This window comes from Narcine bancroftii, chromosome 8 (genome assembly GCF_036971445.1).
Source record: "Narcine bancroftii isolate sNarBan1 chromosome 8, sNarBan1.hap1, whole genome shotgun sequence".
Taxonomy (NCBI): Eukaryota; Metazoa; Chordata; class Chondrichthyes; order Torpediniformes; family Narcinidae; genus Narcine; species Narcine bancroftii.
In genome coordinates this window covers 75,419,148-75,431,378 of record NC_091476.1, presented here as the reverse complement: position 1 = coordinate 75,431,378, position 12,231 = coordinate 75,419,148, and the positions used below count along the sequence as shown (strand labels likewise).

Below are 12,231 nucleotides of genomic sequence, written 5' to 3'. Positions count from 1 at the left end.
ATCGGTTTGCCCCTGTTGTTATCTGCCTGTATGCGTCCCTACCGCCCTACTGGACCCTTGGAACATGACAGAATTGGCCTGCCCTTTAAGGCTTATCAAGGTGTGCCTGTACCTTTAAGGCTCACCAGCCCGTGGCCTCCCCCTGCTGGTTCGTGCAGCGCTGCATTCTTGCCAAGCCAAGGCTGCGCTCTCTGCTGCCTTTTGCTGCTATTTTCAAGCGCAGCCCTGCAGCTGGCTCCATAGCTCAGTGGTTAGAGCACTGGTCTTGTAAACCAGGGGTCGCGAGTTCGATCCTCGCTGGGGCCTCATTCACTTTTATCCCACCCTCCAACTACAATTAATGCCAAATGCTTGGAGTTAGAAATTTTCCCTCCCAGAGCTTTGAGGAGCAAAAATAGACACTCAGCTTATTTGAGACTCAGATTGATAGGATCTTTAGACTTTATTTTGCTTGATGCAAAACTGCCATTAGATTTGAATGAATTTTTTAAACATTTTTATGAATATTCCATTTTATCTAACAAGTCTGCAATGCTGGAAATATTCCTCAGGGCAGGCAGCATCTGTGGAGCCATTCCTCTGCTTCCAGTCGCCCTGGCATTTGCACATCTCCTCATTTGTCAGGAAGGCACAACAGGGACTGCAGAAGACAGTCGGGCGAGGCTATCGGCCACCGTCACGTCCACCTTCTCCAGGAGCCTCTATTGAGAGCATCCTGGCCAGGTGCGTCACAGTGTGGGAACGCTTGCTTCAGAGAAATGGATCGGAGGTCAATCCACAGGACCACAAGAGCAGCAGAGAGGGTCACTGAAGGATCCCCCACCCCCCATTGACGGGATCATTGTCTGAAGAGGGCGCGCAAAATCAGTGAGGACCATCTTCCAGCTGCTCCTGACGGGGAAGAGATGCAGAAGGTTCAGAGCCAGCACCACCGGGCTGAGGATCAGTTTCTTCCCATGGGCAGGGAGAACACCAAACAACCCTGACAAGTGAGGAGATGTTGAGGGTCCAATGATAGGTCACTGGTGAAGTGAACTCTGAGGAACTTGGTGTCTCCACTCTCTTCACCACAGAGTTGTTGATGTGTAGTGGAGGGTGGTCGTTCCTGGTCCTCCTGAAGTCCCCAATCGTCTTGTCCATGTTGAGGCTCAGGTTGTTTAGGGAAGTTCACCGTTGTGAGGAGCCGGTGGCCACTGCAACCTCATGTGCTGCCATCTTGTTCCTCAGTATATTTAGTGAGCAAATGGGATTTTGAAGAATTGTGGGGTGGGGGGGATTGAAGAGCCATAGTGAACAGGGAGGGAAGTGGAGCTGAGCCCTCAGCCAATCACCCCCTCAGCCCCCAATCTCATTCAATGTTGGTGCAAATTCATTGGGTTTGATGATGGGCTCAAGTCCAAAACATCAGTTGTGTATCTTAATCTTTGCCACTATTTGACCGGCTGAATTTCTCCAGCTTTGTAGTTTTACTTTAATCACGGTGTCTGCAGACTTTCGAGTTTCATTCTACACTCTCTCTGTGCTAATACATTTATACCCCAACTCCATGTCTGAAACGGCACCTTATCAAAGACCTTGTGGAAATCTGCTCATCTCTTTCTCCCGCAGACTCCTTGCCCAAGTTCCCATCCCTCCCCGTCTCCATTCCTCCAGGTCTTCAACTCCTTCCCTCACCATTCGCAGAGTCTTCCCCACCCCCACCCATTTGCTGCTGCGCCCTCCCTCGCTTACCCACCTATTACCTCCTGCCTGTGGGACCGAGCTCTTCCTCCCCCCACCACCATTCTGTTGAGGCACCTGCCAACATTTTGTTCACACCTTGAAGTGCTCAAGCCCAAAACGTTGGTTATGTATCTTTACAAGATGAACTGTTTGACCAGCTGAGTTGGTGTTTTAACATGGTTTATTCTTGTTCCTGTCCTCACCTTTATCCAAACTTATGCCCTCTTGCTTCAGACACAACAGGAAGCTTTCTTCTGCACCCCTTATATGTTTTGTATACCTCTATCAGATCCCCACTCAACACCTCAACACCATCCACTCTGAGGATGTCCCAAGTCAGAACCAATGATCAGTGACCCTGGGCTCGCTGTAATGTTACATAAAATTTCCTTTACCGTAAGGCAAAGATTCGCCATCGGCAGAAATTTCCTGGCGCCCCTAACAATCAGAGAAAGAGAAGCAAAAGAGTCATCCCTCCCCCACCCAGAGACACCGAGAGTCTGTGAGTATGCCTCCAGCCCTCCTGCAACCTCCACGGTCACAGACCTCATGGGGCGCTTCAAATGAACTGAAATTCCCAGGTGCGAAGGGAGCCGGGGATCCTCATGTAGGACGGGCTGGAGGGAAACTTGCAGGTCGAGTCGGGGCTGAAGAAGGAAAATGCGATGCTGGCATTCGTTACAACCAGAATAGAATCTAAGGGCAGGGATGGGATGTTGAGGCTATATCAGGCCCTGGTGAGACCTCATGTGGAGAACTGTGAGCAGCTTTGGGCTCCTCGTTTGAGAAAGGATGGGCTGACGTTGGAGGGGGTTCAGAGGAGGTTCACCTGGATTATTCTGGGAATGAAAGGATTATCATATGATGAATGTTTGACAGCTCTTGGCCTGTATTTAGAATAGTGCGGTGGCAGATTTCATTGAAGCATTTCAAATGTTGTAAGGCGTGGACAGAGTCGATGTAGAAAGATGGGAGAGTTCAGAACAAGAGGGCACAACTTCAGGATCGAAGGGCGTCCACTTAGAGCAGAGACACAGAGGAATTTCTTCAGCCAGAGGGCAGTGAATCTGTTGCCACAGGCAGTTGTGGAGGCCAGGCCATTGGGTGTGTTTAAAGCAGATAGCGACAGATTCTTGATTAGCCAGGGCACCAAACGTAATGGAGAGAAGGCTGGGCAGCGGGGAAATGGATCAGCTCATGATTAAATGGTGGGGCATTCAATGGGCTGAACGGCCTATTTTGCTAACCACGTTGCCCTCCGTCACTGTACCCCATGATTCAGCTGAGAACCATGCACCAAACAAGATGTCATTAAAAATTGAATTTTAATAAATAACATGATGGAAATTTACCACCAAATAGGTAGAAATAAATAGCAAGTTAAACAACAGATTGACAAACAAACAGCTAAAGGTCAAGGTGTCACCTTTGACCTACATCTCTGAGGTCATTGATGTGAGCAGGTTTATCATGGTGCGGTGCAGTGGCAGGAGGTAGTTAATGGTAATGGGCAGACACTGACCTGAGACCAGACCCACATCACCTCTACTGTCCCTGCACATCAGCCAAGGTCCCCACTGTTGAAGGACTTGACAACTTCCTTTGCCTACACGTGAAGTTGGGTCACCAGTGTAAGGTGTGAATGGGCTTTGCACGAGCAATGGGTTAGCACATCGACCTGTCACAGTCCAGAGGTCAGTGATGCTCCTGCTTCACCGTCCCATCACACACTTCCCAGGGTCAGACAGAGTGAAGCTCCCTCTGCCCCATCCCGTCACACACTCCCGGGGTCAGACACAGAGTGAAGCTACCTCCGCCCCGTCTCACACTTCCAGGGTCAGACACAGAGTGAAGCTACCTCCGCACCATCCCATCACACACTCCCGGAAGCAGACAAAGCAATAACCATCTCTACTAGGCACCCATGCACACTACCTTTATGTCATTTGGAGTCTGATCAAAGATGTCATCCTCATGGTCGACGTGTCCATACAGTTCACTCCTCTAAACAAGTGGAAGACTTTATGGAAAGGAAGCAGGATCCAAGCAGATGGATTGAGGTGAATGTGGTTGAAGGAATCCGTCCACTCCTGGTTTCACTCCTCAGTGTGGACAAGAACTCAGTGTGAAGCACAGTGTTGAGGAGCTGGTGAGGGTAACTATCCAGTCGCAGCCCGGGGGGATGGAGATGCTCCTGCTGCTGGGGACCTCTTCCTAGGTCAGTGCTGTGGGGAATACAGTGGCTAGGGTTCCTGTTCCTCCATCTGGCTGCCCAGGGACATCTCTCCCCAATCGTCTCAGGTGTCCCAACTCTACCTACCCCTTGTGTGGGGTGTGCTCTCACCCCCCAGTGCCATGTGAGGATTTTCCACTGGTGCATGTCCTATCTAGACCAATCACAGACAACTTTCACCCCTTGTTACCCATCTTCCCCCCCAACTCTACCCATTGGCCAGTGAGTCCAACCTCTCCTTTCCCCATTGGCCAGGGTTTCATCTCCATTGGCTGGGATGTCCCCTTTCCCCTCCCCCATTGGTTGGGTTGTTCCCCCCCCCTCTCCTCCTCCTCCATTGGCTGAGTTGTCTCCCTTTCCTCTCCCTCCCCCCCCCCCCATTATCAGGATGTTCCCCCTCTCCTCCTTCACTGGCTGGGATGTCCCCTTTCTCCTCCCCCCCCCCATTGGCCAGGGTGTCCTCCTCTCCTACCCCTCCCCCACCCCCATTGGCTGGAATGTCTCCTCTCCCCCCCATTGGCTGAGGTCCCCCTCTCCCCCCCATTGGCTGGGATGTCCCCCACTCCTCCCCCTCCCCCCCCATTGGCTGGGATGTCCCCCTCCCCTCCCATTGGCTGGGATGTCCCCTTTCTCTTCTCCCCCCATTGGCTGGGATGTCCCCCTCTCCTCCCCCTTTCCCCCCCTTGGCTGGAATGTCCCCCTCTCCTCCCCCTTGCCTCCCCATTGGCTGGGATGTCCCCCTCTCCTCCCCCTTGGCTGGGATGTCCCCCTCTCCTTCCCCTTGCCCCCCCATTGGCTGGGATGTCCCCCTCTCTTCCCCCTTGCCCCCCCCATTGGCTGGGATGTCTCCCTCTCCTCCCATCGGCTGGGATGTCCCCTTTCTCCTCTCCCCCCCCCCATTGGCTGGGATGTCTCCCTCTCCTCCCATCGGCTGGGATGTCCCCTTTCTCCTCTCCCCCCCCCCCCCCATTGGCCGGGGTGTCCCCTCTCCTCCAATGGAAGCCCACGTGGAAGTATATGGGAACAGATGCAGTGCCGGGACCTCGGCAGGAGGGCTGCAGCAGAACAGTGAGGGCTCAAGGAGATAAAGATCGAACTGTAGAGGGCAGACCCTTCCCCACCTAGCCCCGAGCCTGCTGCTGGGGAGAGAACGGTCTCCGGTTCAGAAACATCTGCCCAGCACGACGGCTTTTCACAGTAAGAGTCTCAAGGTAACTTTCACCCCACCCAATCCCCTTCCAGGAAGCCCCAAGGCACATCTCGATGCCCTCCAACTCTGTGCCTGCGACAAACGCCGCACCCCTCCACGGCCGCACAGATCCCACAGGGTGTCAGGTCGGAGTTGGCCGTGGTGTAGGGGGGAGGGGGGTCTCTCGAAGGGGCTGTCAGGACTGGGGGAGACGAGCAGTCCAGGCTGGTGTTCCTGGGCCGGCTTGGACTTCCCTTCCTGGCCCTGCAGCAGGGCATGGACCTACACCTCAGTTTCCAGCCCAGCCAGCTTAGGGGTGAGGATGCGGGGCGTGAGACCCTTGTTGAGGTCCATCTCGAACTCCAGCAGCTGCCCCATGAAGTTGAGGTTGGGCGAGATGACGGGGCGGCGACCCTTCACGTACTTGTAGGCATCCGACACGGTCATGAGTGTGTGCTTCATTAGATAGGCAATGACCAGGGTGGCGGAGCGAGACACGCCAGCCTGGCAGTGAACCAGCACGCCCCTTCCAGACTGCTGGGCCTCCTCTGCAAAAAGGAACGGCAGGAGTTCAGACACTCATCGCGGCATCCCCACCCGAAAGCCCCTGTGAACCTGTGCACAAGGGATCACCCAGGGAGTTGTCATTCCCTGGACAAAGGGGCAGGAGAGATCCACGAGGTCATTACTGGGACACAAATTATAAGGAGAGACTAGATTGGCCAAGGCTTTTTCCTCTAGTGGAAACCTTCAGGTTTCAGATTTATTGTCAGAGAACGTACGTGACATCATGTACAACCCTGAGATTCTTTTCCCTGTGGGCCAGGCAGAATTACCACTAATTGGTAGAGCAAAGAAAAAATGTCCACAATGTACACATAAACAAATTGACAGTGCAATAAAGAAAGAGAAAAAAAAAATCAATGAAGTGCAAAAGTCAGAGTGCCTGATGGAGTTTGTCGTTGAGGAGTCTGATGGTGGAGGGGGAGCAGCTGTTCCTGAACCTGCTGGACCTCTTTCCTGATGGCAGGAGCGAGAACAGAGCGGCTGCTGGGAGGGGTGGATCCTTCCTGCTCTCCCGACAGCAGCATTCTCCGCAGATGTTCTCGATGGTGGGGGAGGGTTTTGCCTGTGATGTCCTGGGCTGTGTCTCCCTACCTATTGCAGGGCTTTAATCCTGAGGGGTATTGCAGAGATTTAACAAATGGTGAGGGGCAAGATCACAGTGGACAGTCACAGTGATTCCCCCAGCGTAGGAGGGATCAAAAGTTTAAGGTGAAAGGGGAGAGATTTACAGGGGACCTGAGGGGTACCTTCTTCACACAGTGGTTGTCTGCATTGAGCTACTTGAGGAAGTGGTGGAGATAGGGACAACTTCAACCTTTTAGACAGGTACATGGATAGGAAACCTTTAGGGATACGGGGGTGATGCTTTCGGGAGGGGGCAGAGGAGATTCATCAGGATGTCACCTGGATTGGGGAACAAGTCTCGTGGCATGGGGCAAGGTTGGCAGAGCTGGGACTTTTCTCTCTGGGGTGATGAGAGGAGACCTGATTGAGATCGACAAGATTCTGCCAGGGGTGGTGGCTGGAACATTGGGGCCATTTAGGGACTCTTGGGAAAAAAAGTAGAAGGTTACGGGGTAGGAAAGGTTTAGGTTTTTTTGGTAGCAATATATGGGTTAGCACAACATTGAGGACTGAAGGACCTGTACTGTACTGGAATGTTCAATGCTGCACATTCACTGAGTATGTGGTGGGATGGGATGAGTGCGTGAGGCCGGGACAGATCACTGACTGGTTGGAAGGAGGGAAAGTTTACAATTTGCATCATATAACCAGGGGGGTTGCATTGCAGTAGTGACCCCAATCATCTCCTAGTTGAAGGATAAAGGTGCACCCCGCTTTATGAAACTAGAGCATTCCTACGGAACCTTTCGTAAGCCGAAATCGAAGGAATGATTACCTCTGATTCCCATGGGAAATTTTTTGAGCGTTTCCAGCCTCAAAAATAACCCAGCAAATCACACATTAAATCTAAAATTAGTGTCAGGTCACATGTCGGAGGGCCGCTGGTACCATGTAACCCAGCATTACCTGTCACTCGGTCGGCAATTAAACCGGCTCTCCCACCGGGAATTGCCCGGTGCAGAGGGTGGCTGGACACCCTGCAGGATGAAAAACAAGACCTGCCAGAGGGCGGGCGAACCCTCTCAGAGGGTGTCCAGCAGACATGGGGAGGGCATCCCTTGTATCGAAGCTCAGTCTGGCCATTCCTTGCCACAGAACATCTCACCAAGCTGCTGGATCCAGGAAGGGGTAATGTCAAGAGGATGGCTCTGGACCTGTGCAAATCCCCTACTCACCTATATCCCTCCCTCTTGTCACACGCACTGTTGCTTTCTGAGGAGTGGGGTACAAACTCCACAAACTGACTGAAAGGAACTGTATTCATCCTACGGGATGGATCGCCAGAAAAATACCTAACTTAACACCATCATTTATTAAAAGCAGGAATGATCTGATAAAGTGGAAATAATGTATGTACAGTGTAGATAGGAGGTTGGGGAGGTGGGAGGTCCAGGAGACGGGGATGTAGGAGAGAGAGGAAGAGGATCGTCTATTGACATCTCATCGCATTCCCGAGGACAGAGGTGCTTGGCGTTTGCGCAGCCTCTAATATCGGCACGGTGCTTTCACATTTTTTTCATAAAAGCGAATTTGGTTAAAATGGGGTGTATCTGTACCAATGTGCCACGATGGGGCAGGGGTAGGATGTCCCGACACCAAGCAACCCTGATCCAGCCCCCCTCACCTATGAACTCAAAGGCCTCCTCGAAGTACTGCCGCAGGTTCTGCTTGGCGCTGTCAATGGCTGGCAGCCTCTTGTAGCGCAGGGTGCCAGCGTGGGCATGGTAGAGGGGAAGGTGGGTGGTGACGTTGATCACGTATCCCACGCCGAGCTGCCGCATGCGGCCGAGATCCTGGGCATCCCTCTCATTGCCCAGGTACAGGAAAGGCAGGACGGGGCTGAGCTCGGCGTCCTCCACATCAGGGGTCAGCGGGGGCTCAGGGGCTGCGTCCCCAGCCTCTGGCCCCCCGGATGGCTCGCTCGACGGAGCAGAGACCGGGCCTTCGCTGGCGTCACCTGGATGAGGACAAGACGGGTGAAACCAATAGTCATCTCAGCTCCGAACGCCACAGCCTCCCATAGCCTCCCCTCAAGGCTGAGGGAAATCCCCACAATCTCAGCCTCAGCCAACACCATTCCACCTCTGCAGCCTTCTCAGTGAGGGGGAGTTCCAATCTGTGTCTTACTCCACCCACCTGCCCATCGCTACTGGCCCTTCGGCCCTCAATATTGTTCCAACCCATATATACCTTCCTAAACCTACTTAACCCTTCCCTACCCTGTATTTTTCTTCCATCCATGGGCCTGCCTAAGAGTCTCTTAAATGTTCCAGCCTCCAACACCACCCCTGGCAAGGCCTTCCAGGCCCCCACAACTCTATGTAATAAAACTTCCCCCTGACGTCTCCCCTAAACTTCTATCCCTTCACTTTGTACACGTGTCCTCTGTTGTTTGCTGATCCCGCCCTGGGAAACAGGCGCTGGCCTCCCACCCTGTCTACGCCTCTCAGAATCTTGTTGACCTCGATCAAGTCTCCTCCCATCCTTCTACATTCCAAAGAACAAAATGATTGGAAGGACCCCCGGGGATGAGATGGGGATCCCAGGACACAGGAGGGGGAGAGGCACATGGGGAATGAGGTGGTGGAGGGAAGTGAGGAACCCTGGGGGAACGGGAGGGGAGAAAGGGACCCCAGGAAGTGAAAGGGTAATGTTGGTGGGTGCCCTGATGCTTGGGCTGTCCCCCCTTGCTTGGTTCCCACTGCCTGCGGAGTCTCAGGCCCAGGCCTCATTTCACCGCCCCCAGCATGTTATCCCACCCCTCAGCCTCAGCCCCTGGCCTCATCTCCCCAACCCTCGTCCCCCGTCTCTCCCACCCCCAGCCCCCAGGACCCATCATGCCCCAAGCCCCATATTCCCTCCCCCTTGTCTCCCGTGCCCATCTCCCCTCCCTTTGGCCCCCCATCTCCCCACCCCAAGCCCTCCATAGACCCTGTCTCCCCCCCTCCACAGACACACATACCTTGCATCATCTCCTCTCCCCGCGCCCCCAGCGGTCCGACCACCAGCCGCAGTGCCGCTGGCCTTCCCCCTCCTTGCAGCCGACTGCCTGTGCCCTGGGCACGGCCAGACAGCAGGTCAAAGACGGCGACCTTGGCCTGCTCGGCCCCCCGCCGGAGCCCCGCGCCTTCAGGCCAGCCCAGCCCCATGGCCCCCTGCAGCTGCATCTTGGTGTACTCCACCAAGCCGCGGCAGTCCAGGATGACGCCAGCCTGCTGCTGGGACCCCCGGCCGCTGCGCCAGGATCCCCCGACCCGCGGCTCGGGGCCAATGATCGGGTCGCTGCTGCAGAAGCTGCAGCTGGAGCCCAGTGAGCGCACACCCGGGTCGCAGGAGATGCAGCCGAGAGCCGGCAGGCAGCCCAGCCGCCGCAGGGAGGAGGCGGCTCCCCCCCAGCCACAGCCCCGTGCCTCCTCCCGGCGCATCAGCCTCCAGCATCCCCTGCAACCGCACTTGAGGGGACGCATGCCAGAGGCGTGGCGGCTCTGCCGGCCCGGAGAATGCTGCAAGGACGCTTTCCGCTGCGTTGATCTCCGCCCCAGGCTAGGCAGCTGCTGGTTCGGCTGCCAAGCTCTCCTCCCGTCCAGCCTCTTCTCCGGCCCCTCAGTGATGTTCCCTGCGGACGCCGGGCAGCTGGGCAGTGCCAAAGTGCAGGGCCTTTGCAACACTCGGATCAGCAGACGGTCCTCCAGTGGGGATGGAGACATGGGAGACGAGCAGGAGATCTGGAGAGAGCAAACACAAAAAAAGGCAATGCATCTGATGAACAAGGTTATAACAACAACAAGATACGTTCGTGACCATTCAGGCAATGTCCGACCGCATAGACATCCATGGTCCCAGAAGGTTCAGAAATCCAGATCGGAGAACAGGACGTAGAGGACGTCGTAACCAGTCGTAGTTAATGCAACAGCTTCCTGCAGGCAACATGTGTATCTCACTTCTCTTGTACATAGCCATTGTGCTGCCAGGCATTTCCAGTACAGAAACAGGCCATATCTGCCCTTCTAGTCCACACCGATTTACATTAACTCCACTAGTTCCACCTACCCACTCCCTTGCACTTAACCCTCCAACCCCCTCACATCCATGAACTCCTCAAACCTCCTCTTAAATGACAGAAATGACCTGCTGCAACTAGCTCTTCCAGGTCATTCCACTCAGCCACTCCTCTAAGTGAAGAAGCATCCTCTTATATTACTCCTCAACTTTTGCCCCCTAACTAACCCTTAACGTATGACCCCCTCTTTCCAATCTCTCCTACCCTCAAGGGGAAAGAGCCTATTCATATCTACTCCCTATTCCCATAATTTTATATACCTCTATCAAATCCCCCCCCTCAACCTTCTACGCTCCAATTAATAAAGACCCAGTCTACTCAATTGTTCTCAGTATTCTAGATACTGCAATCCAGGCAACATTTTAGTAAATCTTCTCTGCTTCCTCTCTACCTTATTGATATCCTTACATACACCCAACGACCTCACTTCTATGGACCCGTGACCCTCTGGCTGAAGAAATTTCTCCGCGTCTCTGTTTTAAATTGACGCCCTTTTATCCTGAAGTTGTGCCCCCTTGTCCGAGACTCCCCAACCTTGGGAAGCATCCTCGCCACATCGACTCTGTCCAGGCCCTTCAGCATTTGAAATGCCTCAATAGGGGCATCCCCCTCATCCCTCTGTTCCCCATCCCACCCTAGAACAAATGTGGAGAAATTTCTTCAGTCAGAGGGTCGTGAGTCCGTGAAACATGTTGCCATGGGCGGCCGTGGAAGTGAGGTCGCCGAGTATATTTAAGGCAGAGATTGACAGGGATTTGATCAGTCAGGGCAGAAAGCTGGGGAGTGGGGCTGAGTGGGAGGATGGATCAGCTCATGATTAGAGTGGCGGAGCAGACTCGATGGGCCAACGGTCCTCCTGCTCCTGTATCTTGTGATCTCCCCCTGGGATGCAAAGGGTTTATCTGACATGGGAGTGGAGCAGAAAGATCTGGGGGCAGCAAACAACAAAAAAGCAACGCACCTGATTGACTGGTTCTCAACCTTCCCCCACCCCCCCCCCCCCCAACTTTACGCCATCCCCTACTGACCACAAAGGAGCTGTGTCAGAGGTGCGTAAAGATCTCATCTTTACCGTGCGAGCATAGTATAAACGATAAATCAATGCAGTGAGTGTGGAGCAGGTCGAGAACCACTGGATACTGCGCTCTGAAAGCGAGTGGGTCGCCCCACTGCCTATCACTCTGGGCGGATTAAAACTGGCACCGTTATTGTGAGATCCCTCTCTGGGACGTTTACCTCTCTGCAAACGACACAGGAGAGAAGCAAGGAGATGGGGGGGAGAGAGGGCCAACGCACAATAGATCTGATGGATGGAACCGGGTGGGCTTTGCACCACTGACAAAGTGAATGAGCGGATTAAAAGCGGTACCGTACCCGTGCAATCTTCCCCCCGCCACTCACAGGGGGAGGGGTCGCAACGGTTCGTCTCTCTGCAAACAACCCACTGCGCTCTTTGCACGGGGGAAGGTCACTTACATTCGCTCGGCCGCAGCGTTGTCTACGGCCGGCCGCCTTGAGCCCGGGCTTCGAGGTTGCCTTGATTGACAGGCCGTCCGGTGACATAATCGGCAGCCAATGGAAAGGCGAGGGGGGCGGGGAAGAGAAGCAACCAGGAAGTGAGAGGAACAAAGCGAAGAGCTGGAGCCTGGCAGTGATTCAGGTTTATTGTTAGAACAGTGGGGTCGGAGTTACCCTGCTCCCCCATGGACCTCTTCCTGTCCCAGACCCATCCAGTGTCCTTAGTAATGGTTTCTGTCCTGTACATCACTGACTGTAATCAATTAAACAACCAGCAAAATAAGTCACACAGTCTAAATGTATTTACAAATACTAATG

The 12,231-nt window shown here is 54.1% G+C and overlaps 1 protein-coding gene and 1 non-coding gene across 2 annotated transcripts; one reads left to right on the top strand and one right to left on the bottom strand.

The window, feature by feature from the left end:
• Positions 1-233: 233 nt before the first annotated feature.
• On the top strand, positions 234-306 carry trnat-ugu (transfer RNA threonine (anticodon UGU)). The gene has a single exon. It is a non-coding gene; the product is annotated as a tRNA-Thr (tRNA).
• Positions 307-4,925: 4,619 nt separating this feature from the next.
• On the bottom strand, positions 4,926-11,974 carry LOC138740908 (dual specificity protein phosphatase 10-like). Its single transcript, XM_069894225.1, has 4 exons — positions 11,872-11,974; positions 9,298-10,060; positions 7,960-8,292; positions 4,926-5,692 (listed from the first exon to the last, which is right to left on the bottom strand). Exons 1-4 carry the CDS (start codon positions 11,956-11,958, stop codon positions 5,427-5,429), a joined length of 1,449 nt encoding a protein of 482 aa, XP_069750326.1. The 5' UTR covers positions 11,959-11,974; the 3' UTR covers positions 4,926-5,426.
• Positions 11,975-12,231: the final 257 nt, after the last annotated feature.

Coding starts and splice junctions, on each gene's coding strand:
- LOC138740908 (XM_069894225.1), bottom strand. CDS start 11,958: ATGTCACCGGACGGCCTGTCAATCAAGGCAACCTCGAAGCCCGGGCTC. Junction 8,293..9,297: donor GGGAGAGGAGATGATGCAAG/GTATGTGTGTCT, acceptor GTCCTCATCCAG/GTGACGCCAGCGAAGGCCCG. Junction 5,693..7,959: donor GGAGGCCTTTGAGTTCATAG/GTGAGGGGGGCT, acceptor TCCTTTTTGCAG/AGGAGGCCCAGCAGTCTGGA.